Source organism: Sander lucioperca, chromosome 11 (genome assembly GCF_008315115.2).
Source record: "Sander lucioperca isolate FBNREF2018 chromosome 11, SLUC_FBN_1.2, whole genome shotgun sequence".
NCBI classification, from domain to species: Eukaryota; Metazoa; Chordata; class Actinopteri; order Perciformes; family Percidae; genus Sander; species Sander lucioperca.
This window is the reverse complement of record NC_050183.1, coordinates 7,306,920-7,334,837: the sequence shown is the minus strand read 5'-3', so window position 1 is coordinate 7,334,837 and position 27,918 is coordinate 7,306,920. Positions and strand designations below refer to the sequence as shown.

Genomic DNA, 27,918 nt, shown 5'->3' with positions numbered 1-27,918 from the left:
AGGAACATTACTATAAATGAACTGAGCAACACGCCGACTAAGGCCTGCAGTGATGACACGTTGAGAAGTTAACATACCAGTTCATTAGTACATTAGGAAAACATTTTTTTAATCATATTTGATTAATCACGTATTAATAGTTCCGGACTTTATTAGCACATTAATATTTATAGGCCCAATGTCTCACAGCTGTGCAGGCATTTTAGTGTAATTTAGCCTTGTACATTAATTAGCATAATGGAAATAATCCTTTATCAATATATTCATTTATATGAAATCATACATATTGGCTATAAGTATTCGCTATTTTCACATTCAGACGTCAAAAAAAATAAAAAATAAATAAAAGTATTTAAATTATTATCATTATTATTTTGTTTTATTACATGATTTAACATTTATTTTGTAAAATGTTTTAAAAGGAGTTTTAACATTTTGTTAACGTTTGTATTTTGATTACTCACTTTGAAAATGTTCTGCTGCTGGAGCCAATTTGACACAACTGTTTAATGAGACAGGTGCCACAGCAGAGAACAGTTTGTCCCCATCAGCGCCCCCTGGTACAGTCCGCACCAGTATACCACCTGCCGACGGGCTTTTACATTAAAAGACGTGTTGTAAAAAATAAAGGAGGTTTTCGTTATTTTGGAAGTCCTATACGGAATATAATCAATACGTTTTCTCTGAGGATTTTTTCCTTTAGCATCACATAGCCTATAAACAATGCTGATTGATTGCCAGATGTTTTTTTAAATATAAAATCAATCACATTGTGATATTGTCAACAGCGGCAGCACCCTAAAAGTTAGTCTTTTTTCCACATACATTTTCCATTGCAGATTGAAATTCGTACTTATAAAATGTCATATTCTTTGGTCTGTCTGCATGAAAAGGAGGTGACTTCGATTCAAGCAGGTTTGTTTTTCACAGTAAAAGACAATTTAAGATAATTTTAAACAGAAACAAACTAAACAACATATATATTAATGGTAGCCTATCATTTATATGAATTTGTTGACGAATACAAATTAATAAGGACATAAGCATTGCGTAGCATATAAATGTATACGAAAAATTGAAAATAATTAAATCAGTTTGTTTTTTCCTACATGTTAAATGCCTTTTGCTGTGAGCATTTTCTCCTTAGTTGTTTGTTGATTGATAGATAGATTGATTGATTGATTGATTGATTGATTGATTGAATTAGGCCTGTATATTTTCTCAGTTTCACCAAATAGGCTGACCATTTAATTTGGCATTGCACCCATGAATTGTTTGGAAATAAGTGTACAAGTTAACACTGCAAAAAGGATCTGGGCCTACACATTTGAGCCTTTTCAGAATTCCGACCCATTTCAAAGCCAGGTTCTTTAATCAGATTGGTTACATGGCTGCAAGGAAAATGTGTTTTGTTTTTTCAAGATAAAAAAAAGTCTTTCCATGTCTATTGTGTCATTACCAAACAGTACTGTGAACAGAGGGAGACAGAGAGGGAGAGATGACCCTCCTTTTGTGCCCACCCAACAGTTTAAGCTGCATAGATTCTGTTTCTTTGGGCAGGGCCGGCGTCTCTGAGAAAGTAAACTTGGGGTGACCCTCCAGGTTAGGCCAGTCTGGGATACGAGCGGAGATCCTGTGATTCAAGAAGCCGCCATGCTCTGAGATCTCAGTGGGTCCCACTTCAAAAGGAGGGAGGAGAGATCACTTGTGTCAGGAATTTAGTTTCCTCGCCAGTGGGCTGCATTCTTGACCCCGGCGGAGCTGGTTAAACATCATGGACGCTTTCCTCTTTTGTCGCCAGAAAATCAAGACAGCAACCTGATGTTGCCACCACTGAATCTGTGGCATTGGAGCCGGCAGAGTAAGCTTATTACCACACAGACACTTTCTCATCCCCCTGTGTCACATTTAAGGGGTGCTGCTTAGAAGGCACTGATTAAGACATCCAGCCAAAGTTTGACTACGGTATGTCAAAAAAAATAAATAATCATGCCTTCTCCTTTATAAAAGAAAAATACAAATATACAAATATTTAATGTTTGTTAATAATTCTGTATACTGTATTCAATATTTGAATTCCAAAGGAAAAAGTAGGCTACTAAATTATCTAATATATTGACAACCCCAACTGTCATACTTCCCTCCCTAAAACCCGATGACTTTTCCCTTGTGAAACAAAAACAACTGATGACAAGTTTGGTCAGGTATGAGAGAGGAATATCATTATGTCTCACTGGCATTTCCGACAATATCACCATCAGCAGCTGCAGCGGTACAGAGGAACATGCCTGTGCACATTACATTCAAAAAAGCTGCGTGATAGAAACTGTAATCTCACACTTGAGAGGAGTTGCACTATGTACGCTGTTCCCCGAGAAAGACACACTCTGACAGACGAGCAGAGGTGCACCTGTCTTGTCTCTTGCATAAACGCACAGGGCTTCACGCTCACTGAGCTCCCCGCCCTGCTCTGACCTCGCCCTCGCCGCGAGCTGCACGTGTCTGTACGGCCAACACACACACACACACACACACACGCGCGCACACACACACACACACACACACACACACACACACACACACACACACACACACACACACACACAACTCTACGATCTATTTGTACCATCTACTCAAATGTCATCCACGGGTATTTGACTTTTGCCCTTAGAGATTTAACAAAGTTCAGCATTTCCCTTAAAGCAAACTGGGATTCAACTCTCTGGTTAAATTTAAGGACTCCCCACTGACTTTCAATGCCTTGTTTGGTAGAATTGAAGGACTCTACATTGCCATATTTCGGGGGGAAAGACAATGTACCAATGTAATGTGTCAAGTTGGGATGGAGAAACATTCACACAGATTTGGCACTTAAAGACTTATACAGTACTTTCTTGACTAACTATATGAAGCTTTTACTACAAGTTCAGGCAGGGCAATAAGTGTACTTTGCTCATGAAATCAGGAATAAATTGACTGGGTTTGACTGTTTGCAAGATTTTCTGTCATAGTAGCTGAACGATTATTGAGGGATATTTAAACTATGTTACCTGTTGTCTTCTTGCTGCCGTTGCAGCAAACACTGCTTCATCCCTCCACCATTCCCACAGCCAGCTAGAGTCAAGGCCACGTCTATGGCTCCACAGGGAGATTGCTGACAAAGGCTGCAAAATGTGCCACAATACATAGATTTCATGGACCGAGTCAACAAAGATATTTATAAAAGAAAAAAAAAATGCATTTTGCTTACTTGTGGTATGTTGACTAGTATTTTCAAGATTTCAAGGCCTTGTTTTCAAGTTTGTAGGTCTTTTCGATGCTCATAGGAAACCTACGTTTTACCAATGAAAAGAGTTTTAGGTTTATATAGCCAAACGTTTTTCTCCACTTAATTTTCTCTATTCTCTCTCTCTCTCTATTAAAATACCAATAGTTGAAAAAAAATATATATTTTTGTCACAAATAATTTGTCATACGTTGTTTCAACGTAAATATCAGCTAAATATGTGTTAATTAACAGAGAAAGAGAGACAGAAAGTCATAAGAATTTGTCCTGCAGTGATTCTGTCTCACTCTCTCTGTCAGTGCCTCGAGCAGCATCTCTTGTCTGGTCAAACCCGGGGAAGTGTGGCTGGCTGAGCACATCAGGTCGACTCATTCCTCGCGTGAGAAACAAGATTATTACAAACACGCGCTCACACTCGAGGATGCTTGTGTAATATACTCACTGTGTATATTACAACTAACCCTAGTTTTTTTTAAGTATAACTTGCATTACCAAAGACAACATGGCTAAGAATAACCTTATAAAAACATGTTCCAACAATAAACACCATAGGATCGATGGCAGTATTCACAGAGAGGTTCATGAGATAATTATTTATTCCACCCACAAGGATTAAGGTGAAGTTCGCACACATCCATTTGAAAGATGACAAACTCAAAACAGCTTGAAGAGACTTGGTTTCCTCTCCTCATTTAGTCTAGATTCATCTAAGCCAGTTCATAAATATTTAAAATACTCTGGGACTGAACAGAGTCTTATATTTGTTCCCCTAAAGAGACAGAGTTCACTTTTGCAGTCAAGTAAAGTCTGTTCTAAAATAAGTCAGTCTACAACCACTGAAGTCTGACTTTAACTTGTAAGAGATTTTAGTTGTAGTGATTTATGAACTCACTGTTAATAGCTGCTGCTTATGGAGCAATATCAATTTAAAGACCGACATCATTTTTCTGTAATTTGTGTAATCAATACTCTTTAATTGTACAAAAATCCTCCCCAGTCTTACGCATCATCAGCTAAACTAAAATGACTCCCAGCAACACAAGTATTTAATAATTCAGCATATTCTTGTAGTGATGCTCACTCTGCTGGGGTTCTCAAACTTGGCCTTTAGCTGACAGAGGAGCCCTGCTACAGATGGAGGGCTAAGCCCGCGTGATCTCTCCTCGCCGAAGGCAGGAAATTAGCTGCGGTGTGTCTGATATTACCATGTGGCGTGTGAGTGAGAATATTAAAACATTTGTTATATGCAAAAGGTCTGTCGGTGGTAACAGAGATGTGAAGATGGATATCTGAACTGGGCAAGATTGGAACTGTGTTTCAGGTTATCTTGATTGTGATCAAACTAACATTCAACCGACAGCTCAGACATTAATACGCCATTTTAAAGCAACACTAAAGCACTTTTCCCACTTCGGTCCCCCTACAGGTTGGAAGCGGAATTGTTTCATTATGTCTCATTATGTCTCATTCGAACTACAGATCCTTCTCGATCTGGCAAACTTGCATAGTGCAGTTTTAGCCGATAGAGGGCCGAAGTGCCGTTCACCCTGTTAGGAGTTGATGAACCACTGAAACGATTTTGGAAACATTATTTTAAGGTACAAAAGAATCATTGTTGTTGCTTTAAAGCAATCAACTCTCAAAGTTATAGAGACAGATTTCATAGCTAATCAAGACACTTCAGATTTGATAATACTAAAATCCCTAACACAGATTCGTTAAAGGTGCTGTAGGTAGGATTGGGAAGAGCCAGGACTTAGCCAAAAATTTGAACATCAACAACTTCTCAGTCCCTCCTCCCTTTCTGCTAAAGCCCAAAACAGTCTCCTAAGCCCCTCCCCCCACAAGGGAGAATGAATGCTGTGCATGAGCAGTGATTGACACGCAAATCGCACTACAGGCTGTAGGTGGTGCCAGAGGAGCCAAATTTGTTTTTAAATGACCTGCTTCATGTAGTTCTACTTGAACATGTACAAATCTACATAAACCAAAAATGTCAAATATGCTTCATGTAGTTCTACTTGAATATGTACAAATCTACATAAACCAAAAATGTCAAATATAAATGTATTTTTTCTCCTCTTTGCAACATTTTCAATGAAATCCATAAACCTACATTTGTCCCCTAATAGCCCCCTGAGGAATGTCATGATATAAAAATTGATTTCAAAGTCTGATCTTCCATCTACTCTTGAGCCCCTAAAAATAAAGATTGATATGCCCTCCATGATAAACCTTTGCATAACCTGAGATAATTTAAAGAAAAGCAATTCACATGTTTAATAATTTGAATAGGAATTTAAAAAAAAAAAGTGTTTGTGTGTCAGGACATGTTTCAACAGATTTCCGGGCGAGACAAATTGATGTTCATATTCATATATTTTATATAATGTATATCAAACTAAAACTAATACAGCATCAAACTTAAAAAGGATCAAGAGAAAAAAAGAAGAAAACAAATAACTGAAAACTGAGCAATCCGTTGGCTTGTGTGGATGATAAAACCAAGGGGGAGCGGAGACTGACGGGACACTGCAGATGCTGCAGGTGTCCCATCATGTCTCATCCCCCCAGCAGACAGCGGACGGAGGGGTGGAAGATAGGGCAGGGGAGGGTGGGGAGGGGGTGGAAAGTGGAGTTTGGGAAGGTTAAGGGAGGAAATACAGGTGGAGATGAAACAGCCCAGACTTCTACCAGGCAACATCTCTTCCTGCTGTTTATTTCATTTCAATTTTTAGCATTTTATTTTTAAATTTCAAACACAAAAAACATGTTCTAAAAAAGCAGCCTTGGTGTGTTGAATGTGGAAACAAGGGTAACAAGTCCATGTTTTTTTTTTTTTTCCTGTGACAGATTTGTCTTCTCAGTCTCTCGATGCTGTTGTCGTACTGTGTTGTGTTTGTGTTGTGAGAGAAAATCATGACAGAGCAGTTGGGAACGTGAAGTTGTGAAGCGTGTGAGAGGAGTTGAGAGAGAGAGAGAGAGAGAGAGAGAGAGAGAGAGAGAGAGAAAGAGAAAGAGAGAGAGAGAGAGAGAGAGAGAGAGAGAGAGAGAGAGAGAGAGAGAGAGAGAGAGGTTTGGGGGAGGTGAATGTTTGGCTGTGTGCTTGTGTACGGTCTTTGCTCCTCTGTGCAACACGTGTACACTAGGCATTCATGTGCCACGACCGGGCGAGGGCAGGGAAGCTTACTTGCACTTGTGTGTCACTGGACGTGCATGCCAGTGTGTTAATGTACGTCTGAGAGGATTGGTTTTGTGGGTGTGTGTCTTTGTGTGTGTGTGTGTGTGTGTGTGTGTGTGTGTGTGTGTGTGTGTGTGTGCTCGGTGACTAGTGTGTGTGTCCAGCCAGTTCATCAGTCAGTCGGTCCTCCTAGCTGTCAGAGGGCCAGTTCCTATTCTTTAGACTCCAGGAAGAGCGTCTCCTGCGGAAACAACTTGGCCTCCATCAGATTCGACCCTGGATCCAACTGGGTGATCTGGGGAGAGACAAGGTGGGAGGAAATAGAGGCAATGTATTAGACCATCGCTAACAAAAGGCTTAAAGGACAATTCCGGCGCAAAATGAACCTAGGGGTTAATAACATATGTGTTTGTGGTTCGACTGGTCATGACTGTTTTCCCAAGATGGCGCCTGCCTGTACAGTGAACGGTACAGTCTTTCTAAACTATCTTTTTAATAAACTGTCACTTACAAAGTTCTCAATGCTTCGGTTTACATGTAGGGACCCTCATTATGCTACCGTTGAAGTGTGGTGCTATTTTGAGCCTTGTTAGTGGTATAGAAATAGCGATTTACCCTCTGCCCCAAAGGCTAGAGTTAGAAGCTAATCACCGATTTGCGCTAGCTTGTTTCAAGCTAGAGACACATTTGATTATCATGAAAACATGTCCCAGAGAACGATCGACTCGGTACACATGTTATTAACCCCTAGGTTCATTTTGCGCTGGAATTGTCCTTTAATACTAGGGCTGCAATTAATGATTAGTTTCATTATCAATTAATCATTCAGTCAATAAAATGTCCGAAAAAAATGAAAAATGTCACACACATCTTTCCAGATTCCAAAATGTCATCTTTAAATTAACTGTTTGGTTCAACCAACAGTCCATAATCCAACTAGATTTAGTGCCTCACGCTTGTATGCCTCCGCCAACCAGTCAAGTTGCAGTTTACATCCATGTCTGTTCACTCATATGTATGAAGTGAAGACTTTAAAGGAATTTAATAATGTTTTGGTGAAACAGAAGGTATCACCACATGTATGATTCCAGTGAATAATTTCCAGTGAGAAACATGCTGTCTTCACTTCACAGAGTATTTTTACAAAAGAGTACAGAGGACTGATAGAGAGCTTTGTCACATGGTGCAACAACAATCACCTGAAGCTCAATATCAGCAAAACCAAAGACCTTGTGGTGGACTACCAGAGGAACAGGAGGCTCCCTGTTCTGGTTGTCATCCAGGGAGAGGAAGAATAGGACGGACAGACAGCCCAAAAACATAACGGGCCCTATCTTGCACCCGGCGCAGAGCAGCGCAAAGCCTGACCAAGTGTCTATGCTAGTTTAAGACCGACGCAGTTGGCAATTTCCCTTCTAGTGTTCTAGCACATCGTTTAAATAGCAAATGCTTTCACTTCACGCACGAGCAGATCAGTTTCTTCTCCTGAAAATCTCTCCTTCTTTCCAAAGTACAAACGCGCCTGGCTTTTAAAGGGAATGGGAGATGACACTCTGATTGGTTTATTGCATGTTACGCCCAAAACACACCTATGATTAATTAAGACACTAAATACAACGCTTTTGAACCATGCGCCCGGTGCCCGGACCCTTTTTTTCGCCGTTAAACTAGCAAAAGTGGATTCGTACACGCTCTAAACGCACCTGTGCCAGACGTTTCACTCTGTGCGCTTAGATCGTTATGGCCCTAAGTCTGGCCACGGCTGTCACCGGCGCAGAAGCATATAAATATTAAATTTACAATGGTATAAAACAGGGAAATTTGGCAAATCGGCACATTTGAGGAGACGGAACCAGCAAATGTTCCGTATTAAAAAGAAGAAGAAAAAACTGTCATCAAATAGGATGGCATACAATTTCCTGCCAATGGACAAATCCATCAATTGAATGTTTCCTCACTGATTAAAGCCTTAGTTTTCTTTTGATTTGGCCTTCCACACTGAGCTGCTATTTTCAGAAAATATTTCAATAAAAGTGCTAAGCAAAGTGGATAGAAACACCAGTCTACCTATCCATATTAGTGTGTACAAGACCTCAGTCATTCTGCACTACTGGAATCCCTTGGTGATTGTCTCACCATATATGCCCTGCGATCTAGATTGGAGAACAGTGTAGTTTTACTGCTGAGTTCATTGAATGTGTGTTTTGTGAGAGAGTGTGTATTATTCTAACATCATGTTTTAAAAAAGTCTGGGCAGTAATCTGAGCAGCTAGAGCTTCGTTTCCCTAAGAGGACCATCAGGTTTGTTTTTTTAAAAAGGCTCCAATCCAGAACAAACTGATGAAGTTTACAGGACAGGAGAGTTTGTGTTGTAAAAGCTCGTTGGTGTGTTGGTGTGTCGGGGGGGGGGGATAGGGGGATTGAGAGGAGAACTGTGTTTTTTTTTATGGCTAATAATGCCTAATTTCAGCTGTGACAAAGGTCAAACAGGAACGTAGCTGATGGTGTAGAGGAGAGAAACATTTATCTGCGTTCAATACTCTGCACGACAGCTATTGTCCAACAGCAGAGGAATAATGCAATACCACCCACAACGGAGCTGATTGAGTTAGCTGGCATGAAGGGGGTCTGACCTATGTTTTTCTCTTAGCTTATGTGAGCTAATCACTGGAGGGGTTGTGTTACATCGGGCCAATCTAACACCTGGGCTGAATGGGCGAGGTGGTGTGACACTGAGATGTGTCCAGGGCTTATCTGATGACTGCTGCGTCAGCCCCTCTGATTAGGGCTCCTATTCTAACCTCACAGTGGGATAATTAACCCGCTCCCTGTACCTGCTGTAGAAAGTCGGGGAGGGTAAGCTAGCATGGTAAAGGTCGACCTCACAACAAGCAGATTGATCGGTCTGAGACAGACTATTCTAGGGAATAAAATGTGACCTCGGACCATGAACTGAACCACACCTTCACCTCCTGCAGACTATATGCCAAGTGTCCTATCAGTCTTATTAGTGTCATAAATATCCAGTATTAAAAAAAAGGGTGCACAAATACAATACAAATCTAACTTGGCTGTGGTTGCTTCATATTTTTTAATTCTACAGAAGTATAAGAGATCCTACCCTTGTGTGTACTTTGAACAATCTCAAAACTGCATGGTAATAAACATAGAGTCTATGTTAGCTCCTGAAAAACGCACTGATATGAGTAAGTTTTAAAAATAATTAAAGCAATCTACACATTTAAACTTGCGTTAACTACAAAATCTTTAGAACTACAGGGTGTTCGAGGACTCAGAGAAAAGGGTGAGAAAAGAGAAAAAAGAAGGCAAGTAAATTTGTGAAAGGTGAGGACATATCAGCATCAGACAACCTATGCATCTCCCATGGGTGTTTGGAAATGTCACACCATGTGCACGTCGGCGGTCTTTGACTCCATGTCTTTCATCTCCTTGTCTTCATTTTAACGTGTCATTTAGACTCTTGACTTTTCAGCGGGGTGCCTGGAAGCCCGGTGTGGGCAGGGAGGGGTTACCACATCAACCTTATGCCCCTCACCTAGTCAGCTGCATCATAGCACAGCGGGGGAGCGAGATAAAATGGTGTCTTTATGAGTGTGTGTGTGTGTGTGTGTGTGTGTGTGTGTGTGTGTTTGCTGCAAACATATTCCATCCCAATGGTGGGGAAAACGACCAACAGGGCTGCTGCGTTCCTTTTCCCACCTCAGGAGCAGCGCATTGCAAATGGCTGCCATGCTAATGATCCCGACAGGCTGTTATGACACCACAGCATCAGGTAGGAGTAAATGAGGCTTTGGGGTGGGGCAGGTGTGTGTGTGTGTGTGTGTGTGTGTGTGTGTGTGTGTGTGTGTGTGTGTGCTCTTAGTGAAATCGGAATGAGAGTTTGTGCTCGTAGTGCACCAGGGAGAGACGATGGGAGGAGAGCAGCATCTGACTCTGAAAAAGAAAGTAGGGAAAGATGCCACACTGACACAGGAGACGGGCGCCATCGGTGATTGTTTACATTGTTATCCAATTAACAGACCATAAGCATGGAGGCATCTGTCAACAAACAAAGCTGTTGTTTTTCCTCTGCCTAAGCCATTTTCTCTCCTCCTGTGCCTACACAGCCATACATACATACATGCATAAATACATGCATACATGCATAAAACAGACACAATCTAGCTCTCTGCTTTGCAGTTTGTTTTTAACCTTGGGTCAACATAATTTTCATCAGCCAATTTAGATCAAATCAATCAGCTAAATTAGGGACTGACTATTTTTCAAAGATTAAATTAGTTTCCAAGGATTTTAATCTGGTTAAATTGCATTTTGTGGAAAAAAAGAGTTTTTCCAGTTGTTAATTAAAAATACACAAATGAACAGACTAAAAACTGAACAAAACTGAACTAAAGCAAAATCTAAAGAGATAATACAATATCTGGAGGCTCAGCATTAAAAAGCCTAATTTTAAAACTGGAACCAATTAAAAAGACAGATGGTGCTTATCGACAATCTTTGATATTTAGTCTTTATATTCCTGTGAAAAATCGTATGACAAAATAATCAGCTAATATCAATCCCACGTATTTGGCATTATCAAACAGCAGATTTCAACGGTCAAAACCACATAATTGGCACTGAACGTGAAGTTTAAAATAAATACCACAATTGTAAGTCACTTGATTCAAATGAATAAAACACACTGATAACAGAGAAGGCGACACTAAGCAGTGTCAGCCGTGAAAGAAAAGAAAGGGAAAATAAACACAGGCCCTCAAGATGTCCGTTTCCAACATAATCAAACGTGCAGCTGAAATAACGCATTTTTAATGAAGCCATTACAGGCCCTACTATGTTAATTAAAACCAAATAACTTGTCTGTTTTAAACTAGTGTTGTCAAGTGTTTATTTGGCCAATTACAAAAGCAGTGGGAGATCATTATCTGCTGCCAGGAGCGTTGACAGCACGTAGCGCCGGGGCGTGAACAGAAAAGAACAGACCAGAATACGGTACTTCAAAGGGAGAAATGCACCGCACGGACAGGACGGGGGGGGTAGGACTGAGAAAAAAATGGGAATGGGGAAGAGAAGAAAAGGAGAGAGCAAAAAAAAAAAAAAAAAAAAAAAGAGAGAGAGAGAAAAGAAATACATATGAATAGTTTATGCTTAAAAAATATATTTAAAATGTTTAAGGGGAAAAAAGAAAGGGATGGGGGGGGGTGAGAAGGCACATGGAGGAGGATACAAAGGCTGGAGAGCAAAACAAAAGTATAATTGAGCAGGGAGGTAGAGAGGCAGGAATAGAAGGAAAGAGGAGGGGAAAGCTGGTAGAGAGAGGAGAAGGAGAGGGCTCAAAGTGAGGAGGGGGGATCCTTAGGGTAAAACTCAGCTTTCAACACTAAAGATTCCCTCTGGACGTGGTTTAGGACAGACAAAATACTCTGCTTTACTCTGTTACGGCTTTTCCACAAAAATGTTCAATTACCTTATTAAACACGATTAAAACCTACTCCTTAAACCTCCTTGAAGAATCCAGAATCTATAAATATGCAAACATCATTAAACTGCTGGACACGAGATGTCTCCTACTAAACAAAAAAAAGTCCATTCTCAGTATACGTGCAGTGGATGTTTCAAGTTTCCACATCTCGCTTGTGTAAGTTTCATACTGGACCACGATTGGCTTCCAAACATGTTGTGATGTCACAAAATGATCTTGTACTTGTACGATCTGGTTGTCAAACTCAGCACATAAGTCATTCTGCACAGTGAAGCTCAAACACCCAAATGAAGTAACAATAAGCACAACTCATTTTTTGAGCAGAGGGTTGCTTTCAGCGATCAGGGAGATACTAGCCTATATACAGTGAGGAAAATAAGTATTTGAACACCCTGCTATTTTGCAAGTTCTCCCACTTAGAAATCATGGAGGGGTCTGAAATTGTCATCGTAGGTGCATGTCCACTGTGAGAGACATAATCAAAAAAAAAAAAACCAGAAATCACAATGTATGATTTTTTTTAATTATTTATTTGTATGATACAGCTGCAAATAAGTATTGAACACCTGAGAAAATCAATGTTAATATTTGGTACAGTAGCCTTTGTTTGCAATTACAGAGGTCAAACGTTTCCTGTAGTTTTTCACCAGGTTTGCACACACTGCAGGAGGGATTTTGGCCCACTCCTCCACACAGATCTTCTCTAGATCAGTCAGGTTTCTGGGCTGTCGCTGAGAAACACGGAGTTTGAGCTCCCTCCAAAGATTCTCTATTGGGTTTAGGTCTGGAGACTGGCTAGGCCACGCCAGAACCTTGAATGCTTCTTACAGAGCCACTCCTTGGTTATCCTGGCTGTGTGCTTCGGGTCATTGTCATGTTGGAAGACCCAGCCTCGACCCATCTTCAATGCTCTAACTGAGGGAAGGAGGTTGTTCCCCAAAATCTCGCAATACATGGCCCCGGTCATCCTCTCCTTAATACAGTGCAGTCGCCCTGTGCCATGTGCAGAAAAACACCCCCAAAGCATGATGCTACCACCCCCATGCTTCACAGTAGGGATGGTGTTCTTGGGATGGTACTCATCATTCTTCTTCCTCCAAACACGGTTAGTGGAATTATGACCAAAAAGTTCTATTTTGGTCTCATCTGACCACATGACTTTCTCCCATGACTCCTCTGGATCATCCAAATGGTCATTGGCAAACTTAAGACGGGCCTTGACATGTGCTGGTTTAAGCAGGGGAACCTTCCGTACCATGCATGATTTCAAACCATGACGTCTTAGTGTATTACCAACAGTAACCTTGGAAACGGTGGTCCCAGCTCTTTTCCGGTCAGTGACCAGCTCCTCCCGTGTAGTTCTGGGCTGATTTCTCACCTTTCTTAGGATCATTGAGACCCCACGAGGTGAGATCTTGCATGGAGCCCCAGTCCGAGGGAGGTTGACAGTCATGTTTAGCTTCTTCCATTTTCTAATGATTGCTCCAACAGTGGACCTTTTTACACCAAGCTGCTTGGCAATTTCCCCGTAGCCCTTTCCAGCCTTGTGGAGGTGTACAATTTTGTCTCTAGTGTCTTTGAACAGCTCTTTGGTCTTGGCCATGTTAGTAGTTGGATTCTTACTGATTGTATGGGGTGGACAGGTGTCTTTATGCAGCTAACGACCTCAAACAGGGGCATCTAATTTAGGATAATAAATGGAGTGGAGGTGGACATTTTAAAGGCAGACTAACAGGTCTTTGAGGGTCAGAATTCTAGCTGATAGACAGGTGTTCAAATACTTAATTTGCAGCTGTATCATACAAATAAATAGTTAAAAAATCATACATTGTGATTGCTGGATTTTTTTTTTTTAGATTATGTCTCTCACAGTGGACATGCACCTACGATGACAATTTCAGACCCCTCCATGATTTCTAAGTGGGAGAACTTGCAAAATAGCAGGGTGTTCAAATACTTATTTTCCTCACTGTACGTGGCCTAAGTTAGAGCCACTTTTCACATCCATGCTCAGACATGAAGCAGAGTGCAGCTCTGTGAAGCTGTGGGTTTGTTTTATGTGGAGAGAATATTAAAAGAACAGTCCCGCGGAAGCAACTTGGAGTGAAACTACTTTTAAAACAAACCGCTGTAGCTCTTCCTGTGAATACAATTCTTTCATGATAGGAGGACAAGAAAAATAAAACACACCAGTATAACAGATGTAAAATCTATCTCCGTACAACGCACAGCTTCTTCTGTGCCACTGTTTATTTGTCCTGAATCTCAGGTTTTGGCTAAGAATCGTTTGGGTGAATTCACTGACAGAGCTGGAAGAAAGATTAAGAGAAGGTGAAATAGAGTACAGTATCACAGTGAGAAAACTAATACGCTGGTTTGACAGTGTTTGGGTGTCTATGAGCAGCCAGGCAGGAAGAGCCAACTGACGATTATTATACCGGTAGTCTAAACATGTTCACCGCGAGCTGAAGGAAGAAGACCTCAGGCCTTTCAACAGTGGTTTGTGCTCAACAAGTATCAAAGAAAAAGGAGGAAATTCTTGAATGGAAAGCTGAAAACTGAAACACTAAAAGTCTCCCCCTCCTTCCTCAAACTCGCTGTCAGTCGTAGAAACGGAAAGGGTTAGTTCCCTGAGCACGGCTAAGCCTAGTACAAATGATGCCAGTGTAAGGCCTGCTGTAGTGCTGAAGAGATAAGCCACTGATACCAAATGTTGGGAAAGAGACTGAGTCCAAAAATCAGAGACTAATAGACACTTATCGGCAAAAAAAAAAAACATGAATCAAAGACGTTATCTGGCTCTGATGTTTTATTTAGTTGATTTACAAATAGGAATAAACCTGTGTTACCAGACTTACCGATTCACAATATATAGCCCTTTTCCTGGTCAATAATGTAGTAATTTTAGTTTAAAATATTCAACATGACTTGAGTAGATCCACTAATTTGTGTTACAGCTCAATGTATGGAAATTAAATAAAAAAGGCTGACGAGGAGGGAAATAGCAAAAGAAAGAGTGACACTGCACAAAGCTGATGCAAACTAGAAAAAGGAAAGAAGGTTTCAACAGTTGTGCAGTATTACAAATGCAATAGTGGTCTATCCTCTATCCACTGATCCTGGCAGAGCAACAGTGAGAGCGTCTGGACGGGATGGAGGCTTTCTACGCTCTCTCTCATTTAATTACAACACAGAGCTGCAGGATTAGACAGGGGCCTGTGTTCACAGCCTCATACTGGCACTACAACTGAGCTGTTTCTCTTCTGTCTTTCCGCAAATCTCTTTCCTTTCTGTTTTCTGGAATTATCTCCCATATTCTTCTTTTTAATATCTTCTCCACTTGTCTTCTCTATCCTTTTCTCTTTCAGACTGTTTCTCTGATTAAATCTTTTCTTTGTTTAAGCTTTTGTCTTCTCTGTTCTCTTTTTTTGACTAGTTCTGCAGTCACCATCCTCTCCTCGCTTCTCTACCACTTTAATCCTCCCATCCTGTTTTTGCCCGAATTTCATCTGCGATGCAGACACATCTTTATCTCTGTCTCAAACACATGTTTACTCTTGATTATAAAGAGACAACTGTGAATCCTTTAAGTGACAAAGTTGTGAGTGGGGCATGTGTTTGCTTGAAAATATTTGTGCATGTGTTGAAGTGTGTGATTGTGACGAAATGAAGAGTGTGAGCTACGCGTTAATGTGTGTGTTAGTTTGAGGTGTTTGTGCCTCGGCAGTCTCTACAGACTACGATGGCACACTGCCTGGGCAAGCCTACACACACACACACACACACACACACACACACACACACACACACACACACACACACACACACACACACACACACACACACACACACACACACACACACACACACACACACACACACACACACACACTTCTCTTCTCTCTTGATTAATGGAAATCCCATTTTTGTTTCCAGCAGCATGGCTAATTAAACTGGTAGTTAAAACAGAGCTCATTAGCCCTCTACCACAGAGTGCGGCGACCAGGCGCTCTAATGACTGGTTGTAGATGGCTGCTGGGTGTCAGCAGAAGAGCCATAGAGAATACTACTGTTAATGCTGACAACTGTATCCTAACACAGTCATAGTGTACTGTATTCACAATAGACTGATGATACTAATTAATATGCACTGAATAATACCTGTGCGCAGGTGGATGGATAAACAGTTGGCTTAACTCCATCACAGGTACGAGTAAACAAAAGCAGCGACACATCAGTGCTGCTGCAGCACACAAACAATCAAAACAACGGTGATAAAAAGCAAGAGGAAACTAAATCATCAATCAGCCACAACAGATTGTCTTAACTCTTGTCCCTGCTGCTCTACATTCACCGCCATCGCCTGAGGTTCAGCCCAGGCCCAAACTGAAAAAAAGCCAATTACAGCTGTGGATCTCTCCAGCAGAGAGGTTAGCTGTGGCCAAGAACACTTCATAACCTGCTGCTACTCTTCTGCAGTAAGGATGAATTTAGCACTTGTTTGTATCTGCAGAGAACTGTTATTAAGCCGGCAATTGGATAACAGGAGGATTCAACTCCCTTCACCTCCCTAAATAATACATCTTTCATTTCCCTCTCTCAAAGCCCATTCACTGGACATATATAAGCAGAAGGGGTTAAATATTTTGTAAACGTGCTGGCTTTCTAAGTAAGAAAGGAAGGTATACCACTCACATTTCTACGAGGGAAGGTGGTGAGGAGCTTGAACTCTTCAAAGGGGTATCCTTTGGAGGCCACAAAGTCGAAGAGGACCTGAAGCTTACAGCTGACCTGGAAACGCCTTTCCAGAAACTCTCCACTTGGTGTGCGGATTCGGAGTTTGCTGATTTGCTCTCCTGAATCCTCGGGCTCTGGCGGTAGGGCCTGCTCCAATGACAAGCGGATTGCCTGAAGAGGTGGTGAAAATCCAGTATTTAGGTCAGTACAGCACATTGGCAATTGTCAACACCTCATAATCACTAGAGAAAAGTCTTCTATTGGCCTTATTGTTTAAAGGTAGACTTCCTTGTTTGTAGAGGACAGATGTAACATAGGAATCATGAATTCTGTGAGCACACTGGACAAGTGTAGGTGAAGAAGATGCAAATAGAAGCCGAGGACTCCTCCAAATGACACAAATATGAAATATATTTCCTCTCTTCACAAAATAATGCTCCATTAATACTAATACATGAAAATGAATCAGTGAAATGAAAGGACTAACGTAAAGCATGAAATGTTTTTTAGATAAAAGTAGTGATTCGCTGTGTTGAGTGAAGGCAGAGATGTTAACATACAGGTGCTGGTGGGATGCAGCTGTCAATACCGGTGCTGCAATTCTTTTTTCAAGCTTATTAGCATTACAAAGTCTCTCTATAATTCTTTCTTTTTACAGTTTGTTGACAGCAGAGTCAGCATAAGTAATACTGTGACAGGGAGCAAAAACAAAAGTTATTAGGTTAATACTAAAATTATTAAATTAGTGGATAATTTAGTTCTTGATTACATCTTCTAATTTAGTTTGTTTATTTGTATGCATATTTAAAACACCATGGTAAAAGACAACAAACTGAATAAGTGCAGGAGAGGAAGAAAAACTTAAACAAAGTCCTCTGGAGTACAAGAAACAATCTGAGATTCAATAAAGTGTAACAATAAAAAAAAATGCCCTGGCTCTCTGTTTATAGTACATTTAAACCAGAGATTCAACAGTAACACTGGCAGTGATGAAGATGACGACACACTATCCAAACAAGTATGAAAGACAAGCCAAGAAGTTGCTCCCAGAGTCTGATTGCCTCACATTAATTAAAGGATCTTCTTGTCCTGAGAATGTTATTGAATTAGTTGCCCTGTGTCTCACCCTGTTCCCTCTAGCCTGGTGTAGCTCAGAAGGTTGCCAAGTAGCATTTCAGTATGTTGAAAACAGCCAAGTGTTTTCCTGGTGCTTCATGCTTTCTTACTGTCTGTTCGGGAAATCTGAGATTGTGCCTATTGAATATCTCAGTGTGTACCACAGATAGTTTAAAGCTTATCTTAAAGACACAACATTTGGTAATACTGTCTACACCAGAGTGAGAGTATCTTATAGTCAAAGACAACCATCAAATTGTCATCTTCCACAGTAAAGGTAATCAGCTCTCCTGTTATTGGGCTGCTCTTCCAAAAACCGCGCTTCAGCCGCTCCCTGGAGCCTTCCTCTTTTTACTGCTCCTGCCCCTCCTCCCCCCGGCTTGTTGTTCCTGTTTGGCCAGCCGGGGAGCATATGCTGTGACAACACGCCCCGGCTTTATTTACACACCATAATGCAATTATATTTCATAAGAGTGTACAACAGTAGCTCATTAGCAGCTTCTGGTGTTGGGTGGGCAGGGTAGCGCGCGTGCCGCTCCACCATCAGCTCCCACAGGTATAAGAGCTGATGCTGACTGAGTTAAAGGGGCCCGCGGGGAAAGACTTACACACAAATACACAAATAAAAGACAGGAGTGTGTGTGGTGGTGGTGGTGGTGGACCTACAAATGCAGACAGGCAGTGAACCACAGACACAAGCATAAACACCGCCACTCGTAAGAGGTAGCGTCCCTAAAGAAACCACAGGACACACGTCTGGTCGGGCCTCGGGACAAAGCTGCTCCACACAAATAATCAGAAGCATCTATCCATCCATTTATCTGCCTCTCCAGCTCCGCTCGGCTAACCACAAAAAGCAAACAGATGACGGGTGGGGGAGGGAGAGGGGCACCTGACAGCCGCACAACTGTATGCTAAGACCCCTGAAGGAGGTAAATAGTAATGTTAATCTACATAGGCACATGCACATACACCCCCCCCCTTCAATTCACCAGCTCCTACTTTTATTTCACTCTTCTTTGCACAAAGGCACAAAATCAGAGAAAGCATTCCCACTAGCATTGTCCGCTCTCTGGTGGCAAATTATGTTTTTGTTGTGTCTGCATATTCTGTCATATACGCTACTATGTTACTACCTCAGAAGACTCAAATGAATACTTGAATAGGAATATGTTATTTTTTTATTAAATACTGATTTCTCTCACTTTACTTACTATCTATTGTAGAAAATGTAATGTTCAATTCAAGCTGCTAGTGAATTATTGTTAATTTCTCACATTACTGGAATTTAAAGCTTTGTCCTTTCCTATGCATGTTTGTATTCTTTTTCTATCCAAAAACATATCAAGAATGAAGTCAATAAGTAGAATAACTGATAACCTTTTCAATGCCAATTCCCAATAGACTTTCTGTGTTTGTCTGTCAGTGTCATTGTGGACCTAAGCTCATCAGAACTAGAAGTACACACAACTAAATGCAGTATTGTGTTGTGATAAAACAAAAGGGCACCCATATCCCATTTTAGATTCACTTAGGTCCTGCTTAACAGTTTAAGAAACTTAAGTTGCCATTGTCCTAGTCCAGCAGCTCTTGTTGGCTCTCATATTTATGAATATCTAGACTGTTGCACAAGCACAACACTAGAATGTTAGCACAGGAGACACCATGGAAACCACTGAGCTTGGGCAGAGACAATTTATATAAGTAGGAGACACAAGGCCAAAGTGGCTATTGTTGTTTAAAATACACAAGTGTGCACACACAGTTTGGTTAGTGAACTACAGTGATATAATTAAGAAGGCCCGACCAGGGGTTCTTTTGTTGTTGTCGGTTTAACTTAAGTGACAAATCACCTGAGCGAGCCGGGTCACCCAATACCTCTCAGTGCCCTGAGGCTCTCTGCTGTTGAGTAAACAACAACCAGCAGGACTACACTGTATTACTATAGACTGTATTACAACATTGGTGCCATTCTCACAGACAATTATTGTTTTTCCTGCATGCGTGACAGTGTACGTGTCTGCCTGTGTGTGTGTGTGTGTGTGTGTGTGTGTGTGTGTGTGTGTGTGTGTGTGTGTGTGTGTGTGTGTGTTTGCCCCCTCTTCTCATACAATAATTGTTTTCAAGTGAATATGTGTGTTTGCTTAGGTTGTGTGTGTGTGTGTGTGTTTGTACTCAATCCTGTGTACATGAATTGCCTCTTGTCTTTTGTTCACTTGGGTTTCAATATAAGGCTGTGTGCTATACCAATGTAAAGCAGTCAAACAGAACAATACCTGTGTGCATGTAAGGTGACATTAACAGGGGCATGCCTCACTGTAATTAGGATATTTAATTCTTCTGAAATGGCTGTATGCCTGTTCACCCACACTACACACGCTCCACAGACTGGCAGGCTTCACCAAGACCACAATCTAATTGACTCATTATTGTGAAGTGAGAGCAAGGCAGATAAAAAAACGACAGCAGAATGGCACAATCACTGTGCGCTGGCAAAACATATCACTGCTTAGCCCTGCACTGATGAAGTTGGAATATTAATTTAGGTAATTTGCATAATGAGTATCGTATGTGTATGGCTGTTTTTCTCACCTCCTTCTCCTCCTCCTGCTCCTTTCTCATTCGTTCCAGGCGAACCTGCTCGGCCTCTTCTCTCTCTTGGGCTTCTCTCTGAAAAACAAAGAAACAAAATGCTTAATACCGTTACTATGTTTCCCACTGGTTGTCAAGTTTCTGATATTTAATTAAAAAACTATATAACTTCGTTTTTTAGACACTCAAGTATCTAAATCTAATACGAGCTAATGACATGACACAAAATCTGAAAAAAGTAGGAAATTCTCACATTTCAAAAGCTTAAGTCATTTTCAAAGACTTAAATCATAATCATCGATTATCAAGATAGTTGCTAAATAATTTTCTGTCAATTGACTAATCAATAAATCGAGTAATTGTTTCAGCCCAAGGTCATCGTATTTCATTAATGTCTTTCGAGCATTAAACTCGACCGTAGATGTATTGTATTGACCGTACAATAAAAAATGAGTTAAAATCATAGTAGTGGTTAAGGTATACCACAACTTACTCAGACCCCAGTGTATCAAATAGACAATTTGTTTTTTAATTTTTAAAATACCTTTTTGCGGTCAGCCTCTAAAGACACACGGTAGGCCTCGTCCTGTTCTCTTTTCACCGTCTCTCTTGCCTCACGCTCGTCCTGGGTAGAGAGAGGGAGAAAGAAAGTGGGGCCCATTAACTAACAACATAATAAAAGGACACACAAGGACAAAACATTTAAGCTGAGGTGCGGTGTGTGGGAGCCAGAGAGAACCAAGCAAAAGAAAATGCAGCATGTCAAGTGTGGTTACGTACAAACACCAGGTATGAAAGAGTAGTACCAGAGGGGATTCATTGTGACCGGGCTGTCATTTACCAGACCCTGAGCCTCTTTTATGTTTCTTCATCTCAGTTTCATCGTCCCTTTCTCTTTCATTCACTCTGCCTCTTTCTTCCTGTTTGTACAGAGGGAAGGGGACTAACGGCCCTTCTCTTTCTACCTGCTGTGGCTACAAAGTGTTTTATAAAGACTGGGACTAAATACGAGTGTCCATTGTGTTAACATTGCACGGCCATTGGTTTTCTATTTTCTGAAGGCCCGTGCTGTGTGCCAACCTGGATATGGCAAAGTAAGCTTATTGTGATGATCAGAGGGCTACTGTGCAGTTAGGCAGTGGCTAAGCAAAAGGACAGTGTGTATTGTTGTATTCAATCAGAAAATGCAAAGGATACATTTGTGCTTTTGGCCCGCATAATAGATGAACATTGAAAGGAAACTGTAAAAGAATGGTAAAGAGGGACAAAAGCATCAAAAGTGGCCACCTTCAAAAGACTGACCCCGAGTCACGCAAACAGGTCACACAGTAGTTCATGTTTGATACTCATTTTGTAATGATCAATTGTAATGTGTTTTCAAATGCACCATCTGCATTGAATGACCTAATGCGCATGAGAGGCATAATGTGAAACATTAATCTACCGTGTAAATGCTCAACACACAATGTGATTTTAAAGACCTTATCTTTGGAGGGAAAGAACAAACAGATTTGCCAGATCTACAGTATATCTTGGCTACTCATCAAGCTGGCTAGCCATGTGCTGTCTTATAGTGGTGCTAATAAACTCCTATTTTAGTGGTCAGAAGTCAGAAATGCAAGCTGTTACACATTTAATGTTTGTTCATGAACAAATAAGTGTTGCAAAAAACAGTTTTTAATTCAAACCAAGTGGCTTGGAGCTACTTTAATTGGGCCATATTGTATATCTAATTATTTGCTGTTGGGCAGTACTGTGGCTCACTGTCACTTCACAGCAAAATGTCCAGAATTAAATCTTGGCTCTTTCTGTAGACCTTACTCCTCTGATGTTGGGTTATATTTCCCCTGGGTGCTTCAGTTTCAACAAATACAAAAACATATGCATGTTTGTTTCTCTTGAACATTGGTTCGTTTTGGCTGATGACCTGAGCTGAAAATAGCCTATAATGCTGACAGATGCAGACCACAGAACCTGCAGTGAGTCGTCAGTCTGTTACAAACTACTAAGCTAAAACACAGACAACCAGAGGAATGGCTGGCGAGTCAGTAAGGTTGGTTGAAGCCACAATGTGGCTGTCCAGCTGCTCCATTTCCAGTCAGACACAAAAGTCACTGTCAAAGTGGAATGTCTGGATATGGTGGATGTCTGTGTTTGTGTCTGAGTTTGTCTTTTGAAAGGTGAGATGAAAAAAAGGAGAAAAACAGAAAGAGGGAAGCAAGCTAGGGAGAGTGGGAAATACACAAACACCTCAGAGCTGCTACAGTGAAAATGGGATTAGTCCAGTATCAAGGCTGACTTCACTTTGGAGATGGGATAGGTTCTGTCAGATATAGGATATACTAAAATCCTGTGGTTATTGGTACTAATCATGAATAATCACACTGGAACGTTATGCTTTCATCATCACTTATACAATCTACGCTGTCTTTTTTTTTTTTACATTTTCACAAGCTATTTCCTTCTGGCAGGCCACGCCTGGTTAATTATCACACTTTAATATCTTTCAGAACAGCTTTACTAAACTACTGTGCCATGGTTAATCAGATTTCCTATTTCTCTGACAGATCTTAAGCCAGTTGTTGCAATGATTATAAAAGTGATGATAAAGCAGTAATGAAATACAACTATTTTGTGCAGATGTCATAAGAAAAAGACAAAATCAAATCAGTTTTTAAGAAAAGAAACATGCACAGTTATTTTTTAAACAAAATTATTTTAAGATGACACAAGAAGCATGTATGCTACTTTATTAAAACTACGAAGTATAGTTTCAATATTTAACAATATTACTTAATAAGGTCAATACACAATGTAAGGTAGTGACCCAAGTCAGTACTCCAGTGTGAATAGGGCTAGGTATTGAATGTCAATACTTCGTTGGTAGCAAGCAAAACGTGTCTGTAGCACAGAGTATCGGCTGGCATAGAAAGTCTATACTCATTCTGTGATCAGCCAGGTTCTCATTTAAATGTAAGGTTTAGACTGTTTAATTTCGGCAAAGTTCTTGTACGGCAGCTTGTGTTTAGACAACATTTAATATATATACTTATATGTTAATTGAAAAACTGGGCTTTGCAGAAAAAACATGCTTATATTTATCAAAATAAGGTATTGAGAGAAATATTCTTTTGGTATCTGTACTCGGGTACTCATTGGTACTAATATTGAAAAATGAAATGATTGCCAGCCTTAAGTGTGAATCACAGTCTGATCTGACACATGTACGTACTCTGAATACCTCCTGTCGCTTCTTGTCATTGATGATTATTTGAAGTGTGAAAAATCCAAAATGAAGCCAGATAATTGTAGCAATAATAAAAACACAAAGGGAAAGCTGTCACTCAATACTCCATAAACCACTTCAGGAAGTCTAACCCTCAGGGTGTGTGTGTGTGTGTGTGTGTGTGTGTGTGTCTGTGCGTGTGTGTCACACACCACGGTTCCCATAACTGAAATGCTATGACTATCACATTAGTATTGTTGGACAGGCTGTTTGGTTGACTGAATCTTTAACTGTTTAATTTTTTATATGGTGTGACACCTGTCATCTATAGATACAGTAGTTAAAAAAGAGACACAACAATGTAAGTGAGAGGCTGACAGAGTGTGGGAATAAGGGACAATCTCACAGTTAGTATGTGTGATACGTAGGAAGAAGAATAGGGTCTTATTAATGATCACAAATCTATCTTAACTTTAATCTCTGTGTATCTTATTAAAAAAACAATTTAAAACGTGTTAGCCTACAAGGAGACTATTATATATTGTTTCAAATTCCTAAATCTCTGACCATAAATTGTTAAAATTAAAGAGAAAAGAGCATGGGAAGATTACTCCAATACTCTGCTGACTGAAAATCTGTCAGGACAGAAACACATAGTGTGTCATTCATTCTCTTGTTTGATGTCACAGAGTAAACACATCAGCAAATGGTTAAGAGGGTCAGGTGAAAGTCTTTGAAAGTGAGGGGACCTCCCTGTCATACTGTCCCAGATTCCTGTCTATCACATGAAAAGACTCCCACCACTGTTGCCTCACTTTCTTTTATGGAGTGTATCCCTCAATCGTGTTTGTCCACTTTCTATTGGAGTAGTTACCTACACACTGGAGTGAATGGAAGACGAGTCCTGTACCTTTTAAAAAACCAAAGAGTGTAGTTGGCACATTAAACTAGAACTAAAGGAGAATGAGGTGAAATAGTCAAGTATTCTCTACTTGTCATTACAAGAATGCCACAATATGCCACAACAATGGCGTCTGATCTGTCTCAGCATATTTTGATTTATGTCTAAGCAGGATGTAAAAGACTGGCTCAACTGTCCCACCAGGGCTTTTGAATGTGGCTATAGTCATCAACGAAATTAAGGTAAAGATGGTTTGAATTGTTACTTGAGGTCTAGTCTGGATGGACGAAAATTCATTCACCAGAAAATCGCCGGAACATCTGTGCTGCCTGATCTTCCGCCGGATGTCCATCGCCTGGCAAAACTCCGTTGGTTTCGGGAAACATCAACAAACTTCGAGCTAGCAAGCTATTTGCTGAAAATCTGGATCGTGCAACAAGGCAGGCCTGCTTGGTTATTTCAGGGAATGAGTGTAAAGATTTACAAAGAATATGTTTACGGCATTTACTATCTAACTGGGACGTTTTGGGACCGATTGGCAGGGATTTGATACAGACAAAATACACACGGTGACACACTGGTAAGAGCAAATTACGATTAACCATGTATCCAGCTAATTTAAATAGCTCACGTTACTGTATTGCTTGAACAGTTAAAGCTATAGTTTGTATCTGTATCCGTTTCTGTGTCCCCCATGAGGAATTATAAGTAGTGCGTCGACATGATACAAGCCTTCCGTGATTGCACACCAACCCCACCCGTCCTCCACGCAGTTGCTAGTAGCCAAGGAGAACACGGAGGATTAAAATAACATGATGAACTCTTCAGAAGAGGTCATTATCTTCACTTGAGTTTCTGCGCGTGAAAGTCGCCAGACAACACAATCTTCTGAACATAGCCATACTGAGAAAAGTTGTGTGGAGCTGATAGTCTTAATTAGCTTTGTAGCAATTCATTTGGCAATGGCTTGAATGTAACGGACATTCATTATTATAAAAAAGTAATGCACTAAAGCTTTAACTTCATTTAATATTTTATGTGTTTTCTTTTGCGGGGTGCAAATGTTCCACCAAAACAAGTTCCTTCCCGAGACCATTTTGCAGATACACCGTCACTAAACCAGAGCTTAGCCCTGCCCAAGACGATTGTTATTGGTTTAAATACATTTTTCTCCTATCCAGGAGTGTATGTGTGGAGGGGCCAGACCTTACTCCGCAGCACTGTGGAGATAGGTCTGGCAAGCGAGACTACTGGGCACCTGAGCCACTGAAGTTAACATCAGGCATGAGCAAGTTTCTTTTTAGAATAATCCAAATCATTTTTTTACATGTTTAAGAATCAGAGCTTGACATTTGTGTTTCACTGAAGTCACAGGCGCTCTGATTGTACTCAAACTGTACCTCATCTTTGATGTCCTCTTGTTGTTGTGCTGTGAAGATCTCCATTGCTCCCATTAACCTCATCATCAGCTCGTCCACTGTCGTATTGCCTAAAGATAAAACAGTGTGTAATTTAGTCTTTGTGTTTTTACATAAGTAACAAATATATCTATAGACGTTATCAAACTATTAAAGTTGAATTACCTTGAATAACATTTAGAACTTCATTGGATGTTCGTTTGCCCATGACTATAAGGAGCAGGGGGAACTGGTCTGTCTTGTATGTCCGTATAGTCTGTGTCACCACACTGCCAAAGTGCCTTGTACACATGGTGAGTAGTCTGGAAGACAAAGAAATAATCCAATTCAAATGTATCTTTTTATTCTATTCAATTAATTTCAATTTCTTGGCACTGAACAACTATGTCAAAACCTGTCATTTAAAAAAAAAATACATAGACCAAAAAGCAGACACATACATACACATGCATGTACAAACACAAACATTTTTACAACATGGGGAAAAGAAGGCATATACTCCAGCTTTTTCAAGTGCAGCAGAAAAGAGAAATACATACCACTCGTGGCATTAAGGACTTTAAAACCAATTCTGCATTTTCCTATTCCATCAGAGTGACATGCTATCTCAATTGGAAGCGGAGATGAATTAGTATTCCTCACCAGACACCCAGAATTGATAGCGCAAGAGAGGATTTCTTATTCCATTACAAAGACAGAACTTTTTAAATTAACATTTCAGAGAGGGAAAAGGGTAGCAGGCAGCCGGGGCCCCGCCAAGCTCCCTGTAAATGTCATAATATTAATGAATTGCTATAGACTGAATGCAAATATAGATTAGCTTTTTCTCCCGCCTTTTAATAAGATCTACTTTAATAACTGGCTGGTAAAATAGAGAAGTAATGGAATAGATGGAGGGACAGCGGGTCAGAAGAAGAAGATAGATGGAAGGTATGCTGTCTGAGAGGGGGTGTAACTCATTAAAACATGAAGCCAAAGCTGAGGGAGCTACTTGCAGACTTCTTAAACTGTGAAATATAGTACTTGAGCTCATTGTAGTGCTTTCTAAAGTAATAATTGTACTAGTACTTGCTGAAAATATGGATGATCGACTTAAAGATCTGTGAAAGATGTGAAGGCTACACAGCCCCTAAGCTCAAAGCAGAACTGAATTAAAGATGTTTTAGGAATATGAGTCAAACAACACTTTTCAAAAATGTTGAACTTTGAGTGACCCAATTCTTGCAATGAAGAAGTTGGGTACCCTAAATCCTACTGATCATTTTGTCCTGACATTTGTCCCTGTTCAGACCTCGACCCAGGCAGATCATAACAATAGCCCACAGCGAAACTCTAACCTGTAATGAAAGGCCAGGGAACAATGGACACTCACTTGAAGGGTAACCCAATCTTAAATCTCCCATCAAACACAAGCCAACCTGCTTTGGTTTCAATCTCAAAACTACGGAAGTCAGTCGACCACAGTAAAATATCATCATCACAACATTAAACTGCTCGACCTGTAAACACAACCTAAACACGTATATGTATCCACTGTAACTAAGCATGACAGAAAGGCTGTAACTAACATATTAAGCACTTAAGATCAATCCACCTATAGAACAAGTATGGACACAACACTGAGGGCAGGAGGAAGTCAAACTACTGCAGGAACTGAGGTGAACAGTTCAGCACGGTCTCAACCAGCCATAACATAACATGGTAAAGAATGTAGCCTAGTCCATACCAGACTTGTGGCCTTTAAAAACCTTCAGGGGTAACTAAATGTAGAGGAAACACCTGCGTGGAACTTGCAGCTAAGGTGAGTTTAAGGCTCCGATGGTTAATGTGATTGACAGCTTCTAATTTTTCACCAGTCCCATCTCTATCTCTCACTGTACATCCAGACAGCTAAAATAGTTAATGTTTCCCTGAACTGTCAGATCACATTTCTTCAAATCAAAGTGGTGCGTGAAGAT

General features: G+C 40.5%; 1 protein-coding gene across 1 annotated transcript in view; it reads right to left on the bottom strand.

Moving 5' to 3' along the window:
• Nucleotides 1-6,519: 6,519 nt before the first annotated feature.
• The window catches only part of faf1 (Fas (TNFRSF6) associated factor 1), a 66,846-nt gene continuing 45,447 nt past the window's right edge, over nucleotides 6,520-27,918 (bottom strand). Inside the window, exons 14-19 of the mRNA XM_031307291.2 lie at nucleotides 26,126-26,262; nucleotides 25,943-26,031; nucleotides 20,960-21,040; nucleotides 20,416-20,493; nucleotides 16,666-16,878; nucleotides 6,520-6,762 (exon numbers count right to left, since the gene is read on the bottom strand). Of these exons, the coding sequence (XP_031163151.1) occupies nucleotides 6,679-6,762; nucleotides 16,666-16,878; nucleotides 20,416-20,493; nucleotides 20,960-21,040; nucleotides 25,943-26,031; nucleotides 26,126-26,262 (682 nt within the window). The 3' untranslated portion in view covers nucleotides 6,520-6,678. The remainder of the gene's footprint in view (nucleotides 6,763-16,665; nucleotides 16,879-20,415; nucleotides 20,494-20,959; nucleotides 21,041-25,942; nucleotides 26,032-26,125; nucleotides 26,263-27,918) is intronic.